The sequence below is a fragment of the Sturnira hondurensis genome, unplaced genomic scaffold, assembly GCF_014824575.4.
Source record: "Sturnira hondurensis isolate 20B ecotype Veracruz unplaced genomic scaffold, ASM1482457v3 Scaffold0000982, whole genome shotgun sequence".
Lineage (NCBI taxonomy): Eukaryota > Metazoa > Chordata > Mammalia > Chiroptera > Phyllostomidae > Sturnira > Sturnira hondurensis.
The window spans coordinates 1,232,629-1,251,257 of NW_028073613.1; the positions used below are offsets into that span (position 1 = coordinate 1,232,629).

The 18,629-nt window shown below is 42.9% G+C and overlaps 1 protein-coding gene across 3 annotated transcripts; it reads right to left on the reverse strand.

The window, feature by feature from the left end:
- Positions 1 to 838: 838 nt before the first annotated feature.
- On the reverse strand, positions 839 to 18,619 carry ITGB1BP2 (integrin subunit beta 1 binding protein 2). Of its 3 annotated transcripts, none has more exons than XM_037057856.1 (11): positions 18,024 to 18,619; positions 17,723 to 17,772; positions 17,578 to 17,634; positions 17,359 to 17,501; positions 16,167 to 16,261; positions 16,003 to 16,061; positions 15,578 to 15,648; positions 15,351 to 15,450; positions 14,970 to 15,083; positions 14,659 to 14,721; positions 839 to 1,177 (listed from the first exon to the last, which is right to left on the reverse strand). In XM_037057856.1, the coding sequence occupies exons 1-11, from the start codon at positions 18,085 to 18,087 to the stop codon at positions 944 to 946; spliced, it is 1,050 nt and encodes a 349-aa protein (XP_036913751.1). In that variant the 5' UTR covers positions 18,088 to 18,619; the 3' UTR covers positions 839 to 943. The 3 variants fall into 3 exon arrangements, with proteins under 3 accessions (XP_036913751.1, XP_036913771.1, XP_036913761.1); XM_037057866.1 differs by lacking the exon at positions 839 to 1,177 and adding an exon at positions 13,876 to 14,280; XM_037057876.1 differs by lacking the exon at positions 17,578 to 17,634.
- Positions 18,620 to 18,629: the final 10 nt, after the last annotated feature.

The window sequence follows — 18,629 nt, forward strand, 5'->3', positions numbered from 1 at the left end:
AAGATCCCATTTACAGTAGAAAAACAAACAAACAAACAAACAAACAAAAAAGATGGGAATAAACCTAACAAAAAATGTACAAAGAACTTACATGAATAAAACTACAAAACATTGCCCTGGCCAGCAAGGCTCAATGGATTGAGTGCTGGCCTGTGAAGTGAGAGGTCATTGGTGCGATTCCCAGTCAGGCACCTGCCTGGGTTGCAGGCCAGGTCCCCAGTTGCAGGTGTGTGAGAGGCAACCACACATCGATGTTTCTCTCCCTCTCTTTCTCCCTCCCTTCTCCTCTCTCTAAAAATAAGTAAATAAAGCCTTTAAAAAATATTACTGAAGTCTACAACTATGAAAATATGATAAGTGGATAGATGTACAATATTCCTGAAGGAAAAGTTTCATAATTTAAAAAATCTCAAGTAACTAAATTTCCATAACAATTTCATTGGGATGTGAGGGGAGAGGTGGAAACACTCGGCAAGCTGGTTCTGAATTTAAACTGGAAGAATATGCAAAAAGAACCAAGAAACCTTTAAAAGGGGGAACAAGGGAAGACTTACCTACCAGGTATCAAATTATTATACAAAGCTGTGATATGGCTCAAAAATACACAAACAGCCCTGGCTGGTGTAGCTCAGTGGATTGAGCATGGGCCTGCGAACCAGAAGATCATGGTTCAATTCCCAGTCAAGGAACATGCCTGGGTTGCAGGCCAGTTCCCAGCAGGGGACACACGAGAGGCAACCATACATTGATATTTCTCTCCCTCTCTCCTTCCCTTCCCCTCTAAACATAAATAAATAAAATCTAAACAAATTTTTAAAAAATATATTAAAAAAAGAAAAGACAAACAGATAAATGGAATTGAATAGAGGCAGTTACATAGGGGAATTATGTATATGACAAATATAACATTTCAATTCCCTTCTGAGACACCTGTAAAGGTACACTAAAATAATATATAAAATACATACAAACCCCAAAGGACAAAAAGTTCCAAGGGTTCTCTAGTGGCAGGAAAGTCATTTGAGAAATGGTAGCTGAAATAATATCTGGGAAGAAATTCTGGTCTAGTGCAGAGATGGACACAGATGAGAAGAGGCCATTTTACCAGTAAAACTATGGAAAGCTCCAGGATCCAAGACATCAGGTACAGCAGAGAAGGGGCGTGACCCAATGGAAGCTGAAAAAAGAGTTTAATTACAAGTTTATATATGAGCCCTGGCTGGTGTAGCTCAGTGGATTGAGCATGGGCTGTGAACCAAAAGGTCACCGGTTCGATTCCCAGTCAGGGCATATGCCTAGGTTGCGGGCCAGGTCCCCAGTGGGGGGCCACATGAGAGGCAACCACACATGGATGTTTCTCTCCCTCTCTTTCTCCCTCCTTTCCCCTCTCTCTAAAATATATATATATATATATATGTATGTGTGTGTGTGTATATATATGTATATATAAATATTTTTTTAAGTTTACACATGATTATTCATTAAAAAAATCCTCACCCTCTCCTACAATCAGAGGAAACATAAAATAAAAATGAGCCCTGGCTGGTGGCTGAGCGGATTGAGCGTGAGCTGCAAACCAAAGGTTCTCCAGTTTGTTTCCCAGTCAGGGCACACATCTGGTTGTGGGCCAGGTCCCCAGTAGGGGGCGCATAAGAGGCAACCACACATTGATGTTTCTCTCCCGCTCTCCACCTCTTCCCCTCTCTAAAAATAAATAAAGAAAATACGTTTTAAAAATGAGATACTGGGAAGAACTGAGGGTGGGAGATGGGGGTGGGTGCAGCGGGACAAAGTGGTGATGGGAAAATGGAGACAACTGTACTTGAACAACAATAAAAAATCAGATACCATTATTTGAACATCTGGTTGGTAAAAAAAATCTTAATTGATAACAGAAAGTATTGATGAGGGCCATTGGGAAACTGTTGGGTGGTCATGTAAATTGCAAGAGCCTTTATGGAAGAAAATGGAGCAGCATCTATTAACATTTTAGATACGGAAGAATGTGTGTGGCCCTGGATGGTGTGGCCCTGGCTTTGTAGGCCAGTGGATTGAGCACTGGCCTACAAACCAAGGGGTCACCAGTTTGATCCCCAATTAGGACACATACCTGGGTTGTTGGCTGGGTCCCGAGTGGAGGGGCTCACAAGAGACAACCACACATTGAGGTTTCTCTCTCTTTCTCCCTCCCCTCCATCCTCTCTAAAATAAATAAAAATCTTTTTAAAAAAGAGAATGTGTATGCCTTCTTTCCAGCAAACTTCCTTCTATGAATTTATCCTTAAAAAATATGAGCACAAATATTCAAAGATACATGTACGATTTTCATTGCTGTATAATATGTAACAAAAAATTGCAAACAACCTAAGTGTTCATCAATAGCAGAATAGTTAAATAAATTATGGCATATCCATGTAATAAAGTACTATGCAGCAAAAGAATGTCAAAGATCTATACATACATACATATATATATATATATATATATATATATTTTTATTTATTTATTTTTAGAGAGAAGGGAAAGGGAAGGAGAAAGCATGGGAGAGAAACATCAATGTGTGGTTGCCTCTCATGTGTCCCCTACTGGGGACCTGGCCTGCAACCCAGGCATGTGCCCTGACTGGGAATCGAACCTGCGACCCTTTGCTTCACAGGCCCGTGCTCAATCCACTGAGCTACACCAGCCAGGGCTATAAATATTTTTTTTGAGATCTATACATATTAACATGGGAATATAAGGACTATAAGGTGATATATGCTTAAAGACTAAGCAAGTTACTGAAAGATATTGCAGAATGATTCCAGACTGGCCAAAAAAGAAAAAAACACTTCTCCATACATATGTAGGTTTTCACTCAGACTTTTACTATATGTCTCCATGTGTCGTGTGCCAATATATGTTTACAAATGCATAGAAAATGTTTGAAGGATACACACAAACTACTAACAGTGACTTCCTCTGAAGAATAAATTTAAAGCTTCACAGCCTGGCTCGTGTGGCTCCATGGATTGAGCACTCAAATGGTGGCAGGTTTGATTCCCAGTCAGGGCACATGCCTGGGTTGTGGGCCAGGTCCCCAATAGGGGGTGCGTGACAGGCAACCACACATTGATGTTTCTCTCCCTTCCTTCCTCTCTCTAAAGATAAATAAATAAAATCTTTCTTTGAAAAATGTAAGGCTTCAACTACTTTGTTTTCCACTGTATTCACTTCGGCAAGTTTTTGTTTTGTAAAGATGAAAGAAGCTCTTACACCAGAAAGTTGAATATTTCAGTGCCACACTGATGCAGACGATACTCAAATCTATCTTCTGTGCAGACTTTTCTCATGAATTCCATTTCTGCATTTATATTTAACTGCCTGCTAGCACTTTCACTCATGTTTTACCCTCATCTCAAACTTGTATCTAAAATAAAATTAATTATCAGGATATCCAAATAGTATTACTTCTAGTTCCTCATTTTCCAATTTCTTTAAAAAATTTATTTATTTATTAGATTTTATTTATCTTTAGAAGGGAAGGAAAGAGAGAGAGAGAGAAATATCAATGTATGGTTGCTTCTCGTGTGTCTCCTGCTGGGAAGTAGCCCCCGCTAGGAACTGGCCTGCAACCCAGGCATGTGCCCTGACTGGGAATCGAACCGTGATCCTTTGGTTCACAGGCCCGTGCTCAATCCACTGAGCTACACCAGCCAGGGCTCTCATTTTCCAATTTCTATTAAAAGCATTAGCCCTCTTTTGGTGAGTGCTTTTGACATTTTTCATTGCTTTTATTTATTTCTTAAATTTAATCTTTATTATATTTTTTCCCATTACCAATTAGTCCCCTAGCATTAGCCTTCTATCCATTACTTAAGGTTGAAGCCTTGGAGTCCTTGCCTTATACCCTCTCCTATCACAAAAAAATGAAGTCTAAGGTATTTTTCTTCCTGTTAAATATCTCACATGTCTCTTTCCTATCTATTGTTTGCCACCCTAATTCAGACCTCTCACTCAACAAATATTTACTGAGTATGTATTAAGTGTGTGCTGGTCAGTTTTAGGTGCTGGAAATTGTGTGGAAAGACTTGTGGAGGAGCCAAGATTTGAACCTGGGCAGCTTGATGTTACAGTTTTGTCCTCCTAACTGTTAACGCTATAATTGATTCTTATGTAGGGAAATCTCAGTTGATATGGGCTATGGAGAAATCAAACAGGGTAATGTGATAGTAACTTGGATAGTAGGTGCTGGTTTAGAGAGCATGGTAAAGAAAGGCCTCTCTGAGAGGTGATTTTGTGTGTGTGTGAAAGAACTGTTTCTCACTGTGGATTTTGCTGATTGCGCATGCATAGGACAGTTCTGTATTTCCTGCAAATTGGCAACTGGATCCAGAGACAAGATCAAACTTGGCTTCCATCCCTTTAGTATGCCTATCGGATAGGCGTAATGTTTGATGTCTCTCTCTCTCTTTTTGTCATCTTAGAAGCTCTTTTTTAAAAGCTTTCATTTATTTATCTTTAGAAGGAAGGGAAGGAGAGAAGGAGAGAAGGAGAGAAATATCAATGTATGGTTGCCTTTCATGCGTCCCCTGCTGGGAACTGGCCTGCAACCCAGGCACGTGCCCTGACTGGGAATCGAACCGCGATCGTGTGGTTCGCAGGCCCGTGCTCAATCCACTGAGCTACACCAGCCAGGGCATCTTAGAAGCTCTTAATGCAGGGGTGTCACACTCATTTTCACCAGGGGCCACATCAGCCTTACAGTTGTCTTCAAAGGGCCGCATGTAATTTTAGGACTGTGTAAATGTAACTACCCCTGAACTGTTAAGTAGTTGAAATTACATTTGGCCCTTTGAAGGAAACCGTGAGGCTGATGTGGCTGGTGAAAATGAGTTTGACACCCTTATGTTAATGTTTACCATCTACATCTGTTTATCAAGGGTTGCAGAATGGTGATATTCTTTTTTTTCTTTTTCTTTTTTTTATATTCCAATTTTACTATTATTTTCTTCATTGGAATAGGTTTGTGAAAAGACAGGTCTCTCGTCGCACTGTTTTGTTATCTAGTTCATCTAGGAAAGCAGGATAAATGCTTGATTCTCTCCTTTTATTTTTACGTTTTAAAGATTTGATTTATTTACTATTAGAAGAGAGGAAAGAGAGGAAGAGAAACATCAGTGTGTGAGAGATATATCCATTGGTTCACCTCACATGCCCCCAACTGGGGACCTGACCCACCCACAACACAGGCACATGCCCTGATGGGAATTGAACTGGCAACCTTGCAGTTTACAAGTCGGCACTCAGTCCACTGAGCCACACCAGCCAGGGCTGATTCTCTCCCTTTATTGTTGAATTTTGAAGGTAATGAATTGGTTTTCTATCGTGAGTGATGATATTTGAGCTGAGATAGGAATGACAAAAAGGAGCCAGATATTCAAAGACCTAGAGAAAGACTATCCCCAGGCAGGGGAATCAGACGGGATAGAGGTACTAAGGAAGGAGTGAGCTGCTTAAACTCAAAGAACACAGAACAGTAGCATGGCCACATTACTTTTCACTCCTACCTGTGGAATTACTGCATTTTGCCTAGTATAATGCACTCCCATGTATAATACGCACTCACAATTTTGGCCCAAACTTTCAGGGGGAAAATTCTTTCGTTTTAATTTTTTCATTCCATTTTTTATTTATTTATATTTAGAAACAAAACCAATGATTGTATTCCAGGGTACTATTTTGCATATGGATATTGTTATTGCTTTCTAGAGTCACACTGTTAACACATAAGCATAAATAGAAAAACATTTATATAGATACGAACTTAGTATTACCCATGTATAATGTGCATCCTATTTTTCCCTCAAAAATTTGGGTAAAACACTGAGCATTATACATGGCAAAATATGGTTTCCTGTTATAGACTGACCATGTCCCCCTAAAATTCTTATGTTGAAATCCTATCCCCAGTGTGATGGGATTAGGAGATGAGGCCTTTGGGAGGTAATTAGGACTGGATGAGATCATGAATGGGATGGGTGCCCTTCAGGGCGTCAGGACAGAGTTGCTTTCTCTGCTCTCCACCAGGCAGAGGGCGCCCTGATCTTGGACTTTCAGCCACCGGAACTGTAAGATATACATTTCTGTGTCTATAAACCACCCAGGCTATGGTACTTGGTTACGGCAGCCTGAATGAAGACATATCTCTTCAATCAGGGATGTCAAACTCATTTTCACTGGGGGCCACGTCAGCCTTTCAGTTGCCTTCCAAGGGCTGAATGTAATTTCAACTCCTTAATAGTTAAGGAGTAGTTACATTTATACAACCCTAAAATTATTTCGCCCCTTCAAAGACAACCACGAGAAATGATGTGGCCCCTGGTGAAAATGAGTTTGACAGCCGTGTCTCAAATCCATCACTCTCCTCCACTCTTTCTGTCAGAGCAACTTAGTCTGGGGAGTCATACTGCACCCAAGCAGCTCTTTCTACCTACAGAGTTAACTCCTTACTCACCAGAACCTCACAACTCTGTGTATGATTCTTTTTTTTTTAATATATTTTTTAAACATTTTATTTATTTATCTTTAGAGGGGAAGGGAAGGAGAGAAGGAGAGAAATATCAATGTATGGTTGCTTCTCGTGCATTCCCTGCAGGGAACTGGCCCCTGCCGGAAACTGGCCTGCAACCCAAGCATGTACCCTGACTGGGAATCGAACCGCGATCGTCTGGTTCGCAGGCCCATGCTCAATCCACTGAGCTACACCAGCCAGGGCCGTGTATGATTCTTTTTTAACCAAAAAAAATTTTTTTTTGAAGATTTTATTTATTTATTTTTAGAGAGGGGAAGAGAGGGAGAGAAACGTCAATGTGTGGTTGCTTCTCATGTGTCCCCTACGAGGGACCTGGCTCACAACCCAGGCATGTGCCCTGACTGGGAATCGAACTGGCTACCCTTTGATTCACAGGCCAGCACTCAGTCCACCGAGTCACACTAGCCAGCACCGTGTGTGTGATTCTTTTTTGCTGGGAATGCATCTACAATTTTATAACAAGTGTCACTGGAAAATAAGATTCATTTATTACAGGCAAGTGTGGTTGCCACCGAAGAATACAGGCTTTGTGGTCAGACCTGAATTTGACTCCAAGCTCTGACACTTAAGAGCTATTTGACCTAGGGAAAATTATGTATCCTCCCCTAGCTTCAGATTCCTCATCTACTAAAAAAATGATAATAGCCCTGTCTGATGTAGCTTAGTGGATTGAGAGCCAGCCTGTGAACCAAAGGGTCGCCTGTTTGATTCCCAGCCAGGGCACACGTCTGGGTTGCAGGCCGGGTCCCACGTGGGGGTTGCACAAGAGTCAACCACACATTGATGTTTGTCTCCCTCTCTTTCCTCTTCCCTTCCCCTCTCTAAAAATAAATAACATCTTAAAAATTATTTTAAAAAATAATAATGCTTTAAAAAACACTGTCATGAGCCCTGGTCAGTGTGGTTCAGTTGGTTGGAGTGTTGTTCCATGAACTGAAAGGTTATGGGTTCAACTACCAGCGAGAGCACATGTTTAGGTTGCAGGTTTGGTCCCCAGACTGGGTGTATGTGAGAGGCAACTGATCAATGTTTTTCACATCGATGTTTCTCTCCCACTCTCTCCCTCCCTTCCCCACTGTCTAAAATCAATAAGCATGTCCTCAAGTGAGGATAAAAAAGTACACTGTCATGAGATTTCATGAGAACATATAATACATATATATATATATTTCAGGGAGTATAGAGAAAAATATATCTTTATCACAGTGCTTAAATTATAGTAAAAGCCCAACAAAGAGTAGTTTATACGTAATTTTTAAATGACATTTATACCAAGCCTCTAGCAGAAGCTCCAGTTTCAGTGATGAATTCCACCTGCTTAAAACCTCAGTCATTGCTAAGGGCCGTCCTGAAGCCATTTGAGAACATCCCAAACCTGAGGGCCCCACTGGGATCATAGAAGAGGAACTTGACACCATGCCCCTGTGGCCTAGCACAGTCCCTCTGACGAGCCTGACGGGAAACCAGCAAGGCCCTTGGTTGATCAATGAGATCTCACACCAATGTAACACTTTCCCAAACAACTTCTGTGTCTCTGATCACATCACCTCCAACCTCAGAGGGGTCTCTAGGTATTTTACCTTTCACAACATCCAGACCAGTAATTATCTCCCAGGTACACCAGACTCAGTGCTACTGTCTCTGGGACCCCTGACTGCACTGTCCTCTTTCCTCCTTCCCACTCCCCAAGTTCCAGCGCACTGCTAGAAGGAGAACCCGGCAGACCGGTGTGAATGCACGCCGTCCAGTTTCAACATGGCCCTTGCCGCAGCTCAGCAACCCTTCTATTTGTCTCATGCATCCCTGGCACTCTCCCCACAGGGCCTGTTGCAGACCTTCCTCTTTCTTTTCAAACTACAAATTCCAATCTCCTCTCCTTCCACAGACTTCATATTAGATACTCTCATCAGAATAACTGTCCCTCTTGCAACACATCGATAATAGCTTTCTCACTTCCAGGCCTGTCCTCAGGCCATGCAGTTCCCTTCCTGGGAAAGTGATCACCGATCTCTTATGTATCCTTTCAGAGAGGTTTTATGACTCTAACAAGCAAAAATACGAAAATATGGAAAAGAGGGAACTTGTGCTGGGCATTCAAGATAAGTAGGCTTTGAATAGGTGGAGGAAAAGGGGACGATACCCCAAGCAGAGGACACATCCTGGGCAAAAGCACAGAGATGGAAATGAGTAAGATATATTTAGAAAACGGGGTATAGCAAATAGAGTAATCCCCGGAGAAATAATCCCAGCTGCTGCCTGAAGTGCTACCTCTCCTTTTCCAGTTCTGACTTCAGCCTGATCATTCCTCCACTGCCTGTCCTGCTCCACATACCAGCAGACGGGAAATCTGACACTACATGGCCCCTCACCCTCCTATCTTGCCTAGACTTCTGTTACTATTTATTGAGCTTTGACCCCCAACCATCTGTTTCAGTTCTGATAAAGAGGTCCTAGCTCCTTCCTGAGTCACTCTCCGAGCCAGAAACCTTCCCTTTCTTGGGTCACATGGACAATTTGCTCACATCACTGAAAACAGGACAAGAAATTAAAAAAAAAAGATGCATTGTACAGATGTTATTGATTTTACCAATATGTATGACAGAGGTCAAGGAAACAAGTAAACTATATAATGGAGATGTAATCAGCAAAAGTCAGACTGTGTGAAACTCTACTGAAAAACAACTCCAATTTCCTCAACCAAAACTTCCAAGGAAAAGAAGAAATGAAAGGGAACCCTTAGTTTAAAAGTGACATATAATATGTACCCACCAATCACAATACATAGACTTTATTTGGAGACTGATTCAAACACACACACACACACACACAAAAAAAAACAACCCAACATTTATGAAACTACTGGAAGTTGAAATACTGACTTAGTATTTGATGAAATTAAGGAATTATTGCTTGTTAATTTTATATGTGCTAATGGCACTACAATTGTGACTTTTTAAAAAAGGATTCTTACCTTTTAAAGATACATCATTTAGGTATGGAATATTTAGGTATGAAATATTTAGGTATGGAATGATATCATGTTTGGGATTTGCTCCAAACAATGTGGGAGGGAGGACACAGAGGGAACAAGAATGCCCAAGAGTTGAGACTAGTTGAAGCGGAGTGGTATATGAGGATTCATTATATTATCGTCTACTTTCGTACATGTTTGAAATTCTCCATGTAAAAAAAGTTTTAAGCCCTGGCTGGTGTAGCTCAGTGGATTGAGCTCAGGCTGCGAACCAAAGGGTCACCAGTTTGATTCCCAGTCAGGGCACATGTCTGGGTTGCAGGCCAGGTCCCCACTGTGGGCCATGTGAGAGGCAACCACACATTGATGTTTCTCTCCCTCTCTTTCTCCCTCCCTTCCCCTCTAAATAAATAAATAAAATCTTAAAAAAAAGTTTTAAGATGTTATTGAATTGCTAAGTATCTGCGAAAGTGTGTGTGTGTTATTCTGAAAGAGTGGAACAGGAGGAGCTGGAATTTGAGAAGAGGAAGGTCTGGAACAGGCCCTGTGGGGAGAGTGCCAGGAATGTATGAGACAAATAGAAGGGTTGCTGAGCCGCGGCAAGAGCCATGTTGAAACTGGACGGCGTGAATTCACACTGGTCTGCCTGGTTCTCTTATCAGAGACACAGAAGTTGTTTGGGAACGTGGTACATCGGTGTGAGATCTCATTGATCAACCAAGGGCCTTGCTGGTTTCCCGTCAGGCTTTGTCAGAGGGACTGTGCTAGGCCACAGGGGCATGGTGTCAAGTTCCTCTTCTATGATCCCAGTGGGGCCCTCAGGCTTGGGATGTTCTCAAATGGCTCCAGGACGGTCCCTAGCAATGACTGAGGTTTTTAGCTGTAGTCTTGTGACCTCAAACAAGCTATTTCCTTTTTTAAGCCTTGGTTTCCTCATTTATAAAAATCTGGGCAAATGGCCCTGGCTGGTGTGGCTCAGTGGACTGAGCTTCCGCCTATGAATCAATGGGTCGCTGGTTTGATTCCCAGTCAGGACATATGCCTGGGTTGCTCGCCAGGTCCCCAGTAGGGGGCATGTGAGAAGCAACCACACACTGATATTTATCTCCCTCACTTCCCCTAAAAATAAAACCTTAAAAAATGGGATAACTGTAATAGCATAATCAATAAAATATATTTTTAAAAAAGAATAGCAAAATCTGACTGGCAAGAAAATGCTATATTCTTACTGAAACATATAAAATTGGATACTGGGGATGTGTCCCTCCTAAGAAAAAAACACCCTAATTTTCCAAATAGTCTGTGGACAAAGCTTTTGCTAAAGAGAAAGAGGAATGATAGTACTAATAATAGCAAACACTTATATTGTACTTGCTATATGCCAGACGCTGTTCCAAATACGTGTTAGCTATTAGTACTGTAATACTCAGTTCAGGGCTTCAAAGGAAAGTTATGTCCTAGAGAGAAAAATGTGCGAGCCACTGGCATGTGGGTGATATTTCAAATCATGGGCATAGATGAGAGTGTACAGAAGAGTTACATATAAGATAGAAGGCCTAGGGGCTGAGTCCTCAAGAACTTCGTCACTGAATGGCCAGGTAGAAAAGGAGGAGCCTGGAAAGGAGACCAAAAGGAATGGCCACAGATGCAGAAGGACAGCCAAGAGGAGTGGTGGGTCACAGAAGCCAATGTGTTTCAAGGAAGACACCATCCTGGGTGGCAGGTTTTTCTTGAGAGATCAAGCAAAGTGAGGACTAAAAAAGTAAGTATCCATTGGATTCAGTGACTTGGTGGCCCATGGTGACTTGATCACCACAGATTGAGAGGGTTGGAAGACAGACTGAAGTGTGTTGTGAAGGGATTAGAAGGCAGAAAATGGAAAAAGTAGTTATTTCAAGTTTAGTTATAAAGGAGAGAAGAGAGTTAAGTAGTAGCTAGAGAGGGAAATGGTGTTTGTAAGATTGGAGAGACCTGAACCTATTTAAATGCCAATGAAAATATCCAATGAGAGGGAAAGGTTGAATATACAGGAAAGAGAAAAAATAACTAACAGTGTTAAGGTTTCTGGGAAGATGTGAGGGAATAGGATACAGAGCACCACAGGGAGAAATGAGAAGTATAAAAGGAGACAGGGAGAGGATCTGTACTAATGTGAGCAAATATAAATATATCATAGCGGGAAGTGGGGGATTAAATTAGATAATACGTGCAAAGCGCTTAGCACGGTGCTTGGCAGGTGAGTTTGTATCAGAAATGGTAGCTGTGGTTGTTGTTATCAATGTTATATGCCTGCTTGAAAATTTCTTATATTTTAAGCCTTTGAGTTATGTAAAATGAGCCAGTACACTGCTTTATCAAAGCTATGAATTTGAAATTTCATATATGAAGTTTATATGCAACAAGTGTTACTTGAACTTTCTGATTCCTCACCTCCATCCTCTCCTGGATTTCTGGGTAGCTTCTGGTCCCCTGATTTTGACAAGAAGATAGAAAAAAGTTGTACATTAAGATCAGTGCACTTTATGCCCCAGCCTGGGACCGCATGCACAACCCTGGCCATGGGCCCCGACTGGAATTCGAACCAGTGACCTTTCAGTTTGCAGGATGACACCAAACCAACTAAGCCACGTGGGCCAGAAGTATGATCAATTGATTTTCAACTATAGTGCCAAGACAATTCACTGGGGACAGAGGAGTTGTCCAAAAATGGTGCTGGGACAATTGGATATCGATATGCATAAATGTAAAGCTGGACCCTCTCCTTTGGCCCACATACAAAAAGTGAACTCAAGATGGGTCAAAGACCTAAATGTAAGAGCTAAAACTATAAAAGTCTTAGAAGAAAAAAGTAGGAGCAAATCTTTATGACCTTGGGTTAGGCAATGGTTTCTTGGATATGACATCAAAGTATAAGAAACCAAAGGAAAATCAGGGTCACGGGACTTCATGGAACACCATCAAGGAAGTGGAATAACAACACACACGATGTGAGAAAATACGTATAAATCACGTATCTGACAAGAGACTTGTCTCCAAAATATATTTTAAAAAACTCTTACAACTCAATAAAAAGACAAATAACCCGATTAGCAAATGGGCAAAGGGTATGACGACATTCTTCCAAATTAAGAGACAAACTGCCAATAGGCAAATGTAAAGATGCTCAACATCATTAGCCATCAGGGTAACGCAAATTAAGACCACAAGATTCCACTGCGCACCGACTAGGATGGATGTAATAAAATAAAACAAATAACTGTTATTGAGGATGTGGAGAAATTGGAACCCTCTTCCACAGCTGGTGGGAATGTAAACTGGTGCAGTCTCTTTGGAAACAGTTTGGCAGTTGCTCAAAAGGTTAGAGCTACCATTTGACTCAGAAGTTACACTCCTAGGTATATACCCAAGAGAAATGAAAACATAGGTCCGCATAAAAACTTCTATTGTACGTGGATGTTCAGAGCAGCACTACTCATAACAGCCAAAAAGTGGGAAAAACCCAAATGTCCTTCATCTGATAAATGGATAAACAAAATGTAGTATATCATATGGTGGGATATTATTTGTTCACAAAAAGGAGTGAAGTCCTGATACATGTTAAACATGGTTGAACTTTGAAAATATTATTCTAAGAGGCCAGTCAAGAAAGAACAAATAGTATACGAAACGAGTCCATTCATATGAAATAGCCACGATAGGTAAATCCATGGAGGCAGAAAGTAGATTAGTGATTTCCCAGGACTATGAGTTTGAAGGGAAATTAGGAGCGACTGCTAATGGGTACAGGGTTTCTTTTGGAGTGACGAAAATGTTCTAAAATGGACTGTGGTCGCACAGCTGTGAGTATGCTAAAAAAAAAACATTGAACTTTACACTTTAAATGGGTGTTGTATGGTATATGAACTGTATCTCAATAAAGCTGCAAAAAAAAAGTACTTCTTCCATGGAGCCTTCCCTTTCTACTTACAGTCCACATTCATCTCTCCATTCTCGCAGTTCCTACAGTTCTTAAAAACTGGACTGCACCATTTAGCACTCAGTTTAACTACCTGATAATGTTTATTATCATTTCCTGTAGCTTAGCAATGACTTGTCGGCCAGACTGTAATTTTCCTGAGAGGAATGAATAAGTCTGCTGTTTCTCAAATATCTCTAAACCACCCAACCCATAACTGGGCACATAGTAAGTATTCAGGAAATACCCAGTGGCTGTGAAGACTAGATCAAATGTTCATGTGTTTGTTTCTGCATGTGTGTGCCCAACACACACAGAAGTTGGGGGGGGGGATGAATACAATTTTACATGGTGAGGTGAGAGAACGACACTATGTGAAACTGTAGAATACAAGATTTATTTAAAGGAAAACACAGCATGGTTTGGATACTTCTGTTCTCCCCTCCTTCAGCCTCCTGCTGCTCAAGACCACATGGTCAACCATACCCTGGTCTCTGAGACCCTAAAGAGAGTCATTGAGGTTCTGTCCCGTCACTTGACTGTCTGGTGTCCCTATTCCCCCATTGCTTCCTCCTCCTCCTCCTCCTCCTCTGTCCAGCTCAGATCATCTGAATCCTCAGATTCTTCCTCATCCATCTCTAAACCATCCCCTGCCTTAGCTTTCTCAGCTAGTGAGTCAGGGTGCTCCAGCTGGGCCCAGGATCCTGGGTCAGCCTTCACCAGGGAGATTTCAACCCGAGATGGCATCAAGGAGACAGAGCTCTGCTCCACGTTTATGACCTGAGGAAGAGGGAAAGGTAGAGGAACGGAGAAAAAAAAAAGAAAATGGGGACATCAAAGGGATTGAGGTCAGGGTGGGATGGTGATAAATGACAGGGAGAAAAATCCAAATGTAAGGTGGGGGAAACGATGGAGAAATAAGACAACATAGTAAAGGAGAGAGAAAGAAGAAAGGAAGGAAGTGGAGAGGGAAAAGGGGGAGGAGAGGGAGAAAAAGAGGGAGGGAGAAGGTGAGAGAGAGTTTCAAAGCAAATGAAGAGAAAACCTCCACTTTTTCCCACAGCAGCTCCTTTCCTGAAGACACCCTCTCTTCACTGCAGTCTGGCCCTTCTTTTCACCCCACCTGCCCCCCTCCTGTGGCCCCTTATCTTCACTTACCCCCCAGAGCTTCATCTGGGCTTGGAATACACGGTTACCATCAAAGACAATGTGGACATGAAGCTGAGAGAAAAGAATGACAGGGATAGTAACAATGCCAGAAGAGCAAAATGAGTCATTAAGACAATGAACCAGGCCACAGCTATGATCCACACATCCATAAGTCAGTCAGATAACCATGGCCTAACAGCTCTACCTTCCTGTCAGGGGACTGTGGAGCCCACATGTTAACCACACACAGCCACTCTGCCTGTAAGATTGTAATATCACCCAATTCACTAGCCTCCTATCTGGCATCAGACATTCCTCACCTCAGTTTGACTGGCCTTCACCCAGTTGAACGCAGGAAGTGGAATCTGGCCATACACAGTCACCACTACTAAGGAATCTGTCTGGTGCCAGTCATGACGGCAAGATGCTGGTAGCTAAAGAGAAGATGTGAAATGCTGGTAAAAAAAAAATTAACTCTTAACCCAAGAGGAGTTCTCACGGTTTCTGTGGAAAAGAGACAGGGCCTCAGAAATATTACCACCACCTTATATTGCAAGGCTTCCAGGCTGTTGAGGGATAAGGAGCAGTATCTTATCTGGTCCATATAAAAGGGAGAAGATAGCGTAGCTATGAGGTACAGGGAGGAAAAATAATTTCTGCAATTGGATTCTAATCAAGAGTTCAGGAATGTTGGAGCTTACCTGCTTTCCCCAGTCATGCCTACCAACTCTGCATCCTGGCTGTGCCAGGAATGCCCCAAAATCCAGAGTCTGGATGCCACAACAGCTCCAAGACTTCATCCTGAGATAGGAAGATAATTCACCTGAATCCCTTTCCAATCCCACAAGCCTTCACTCCTACCTTATTCTATCTTATGATCAACATTGGGAGAAACCTTTCTCGAAGCCCACCCAGTACTCTCCCTTACCCCTCATGAAATCGAGGTGCTCCTGGGTGGTAGGTACATGGAGTAGCATCACTCTCAGGGCCTTGGTAAACCTAAAATCAAAGAGAATAGAAAAACAATCAGGTCATTCTAAAGTGTACCCCACACGCCGTGGCTGGTATGTTTCAGTGGACTGAGCACCAGCCTGCCAACCAAAAGGTTGCCAGTTCAATTCCTGGTCAGGGCACACACCTGGGTTGCGAGCCAGGTCCCCAGTAGGGGGTGTGTGAGAGGCAACCACACATTGATGTTTCTCTCCCTCTCTTTCTCCCTCCCTTCACCTCTCTAAAAATCAATAAAATCTTTTTAAAAAGTATACCCCACACAACCTCGTATCTATTCCCGGTCATCCCTAGGGCATAGTATCCCTCAGCCACACGCTTGAGCCCCCACAAACTCTCACTCACAGCATCACATCCTGGGTTCTGGCAGCTGGAACCAGTCCGGATCAGACTACTGTCAATTCCTAGGCCAGGGAAACAGAGTCAGGAACCTATCCATTCCCTCCACCCAATTGCCGCTTTCACTAAATTCCAGTCTGTGAGGCCTGTCCTACTAAGAACCCAGTTACCTGCTCCGGATTCGTGGTCTAATTCCTTCTGTTCCAATGCCATTTCCAGGGCTTGGGATATATTTAGTGGAAGCTGCTTTGGAGGCAACTCTGACCTAGGGATAAGGGGGAGTGATTTAGTTCTGACTCATTAACCATGATTGACAGCTCCAACACTCCCCAGTACTAACGGAGTCAAAGAAGTCTGGTGAAAGTGGGGTTAGGGTTGGAGAGGCCGGGTAGCAGCCCCATCGCCAGTTTTCCTCTGTGGCGTCCCAAATCCCTGACCCTGGGGAAATCCCCAGGACTTCTCTTGCCCATCTACTCGGTTGCTTTAAATCTCGTATTTCTCTGTAGAGTTGCACCATTTCCTCTTCCTCTGATTAACTGTGGACCTAATATGGCTTTCTTCTGTTGTGCACACTATTCCCACAAAATTAACTAACTCTTCTCTGCCGCCTCTTGGCTGCCAATATTGCTGCACCCTTTTCTTGATGTAAAACTATTTTAGCCCTGGCCAGGTAGCTCAGTTGGTTGGAGCACCATTCCTATAGGCTAAGGTTGCCGATTCAATCCCCGGTCAAGGCACATACCAGAATCAACCAATGAATGCATCCATGGGCGGAACAACAAGCCAATGTTTCTCTCTCTACCCGTCCTGTCTCTCTCTAATCAATTTCTTAAAAAACTATTTTAGCCCTGGATGGTGTAGTTCAATGGATTGAGTGCTGGCCTGCAAACCAGTCAGTGGTTGGATTCCTAGTCAGGGCACATGCCTGGGTTGCAGGCCAAGTCCCCAGTAGCGTGCATATGAGAAGCAACAGCACAATAATGTTTCTCTCCCTCTTTTCCCCTCCCTTCCCCTCTCTCTAAAAACAGAAACAAATAAAATAAAATAAACTATTATAAAGCTCTTTTCCAAAAAGAGAAGAATTAAGTCCTTCCCATCAGTCCCCCTTGCATTGTAACTAAGTATGTGTTCACAGGGGGGCCACGTGCTCTGTTAACATAGCTATCCCATCACCCCAAACCACCCTACAGCAAAGGACACTATTATTTCGGGACAGATTTCCCCCATGACACGAAATATACACCAAGTCCTGACACCTGGTCCTCCTCCCATCTCCCTAGCTCCTAAACCCCAGTGACTCATTAGTAGTCAGTCCTAGAAAGCTCCATGAATGTAGCAAAAACTCTGGAACTTCCTCTTTACTTGGGCCTCTCTCGGAGCAAAGCCTCTGCTGACTTTGGAATCGCAGTCAGTGTTTGCTCCTGAAGTGAACTGCTTGTGCCAGGGCCCTCAGGTTGAGGGGCTTCAGGGAGCTTCTCAGCACAGTGTGGTCCAACAGTACAGCCCTAGTACACAGGATAAGGAGAGAAGGATTAGAGATAGAATCCTTCTATTGGGGCAGAATCTTAAGGAAGAATTTACCTTGATGTTTAAGAACTCAGAGAAATCTACAGTTCGCTTCCGGCAGCAGGACCAACCCTGATAATGAGACCCAGCTCAGCTTAGATTCCTGGGTGCATTTCCTTTGGGAATGGCTCTTGCTATGCCCCCCTCACCTACACCTCACCTTAAGTGCATCGTGGAAGATTGGGATCCCAGGGTGATGGCAACAGGAATCTGTGGATACCGGTCGAAGGATCAAGGAAGGAAATGATACCAAATGTCACCTCTTACCTCTTCCCCAGGTTTACATGCTATGGGTTTTCCATATAATACAAAAAAAACAACAATCAGTAAAGATCAAAGACCGCCCAGACCAGTTTAACTAGTGCAGGTATGCTAAATGTTTCTACTCCTTTAACAGACTGCCCGCAGAGGACCACTCCCCAGCACCCACAGAGCCCCCTGGCAAAACTAAGATTACTCACCAGGAAAGTTGGTACTGGGGTCAAAGTGCTGCCCACAGCCTTTGTTATGGCACAGCAGAGACATGGAGGCGTTGATAAATTACTGAAAGGGTATTTCAAGGAGTCTGGCTGCCGAGTGGGGAACACCTCTTAGTCTGGAAGCTTTTAGTTGCCTGGAAGGGCCAGCTGTGGCTATCTTTAGTTCAGGAGGCGTACACCTCCTAACATGGGCAAGGGAACTTCAACTGCTCTTCCCAACCAATAGGAAAAAAGCTCAGGAGCATTTCAGCTCTGAGGCTCAAGGAAAGGATCAGGCAGAGTAGGGCTTGGAACTTGGGTGAGGTCAGCGAACCACTGAGACCGTTTTAGATTTACCATGCCAATTCCAACCCTCTGACATACCAGCAGCTGCTCAGAAACAAATAGCAACGGAGACCCCTCCCAGCTCAATGAGGGTACCCCAGCCGCCCAGCCCATTTTCTTTCAGCTTCCTTCCCATCCGTATTGCTTCTGTGTGCCACCAATAGCACTGATCTTTGTCAACCACTTCACCCACAGTATGCACCCAACCCCTGCCATGTTTGCCTAGATGGATACTTTATAAAACCTACCGCTCATCTCCTGAGA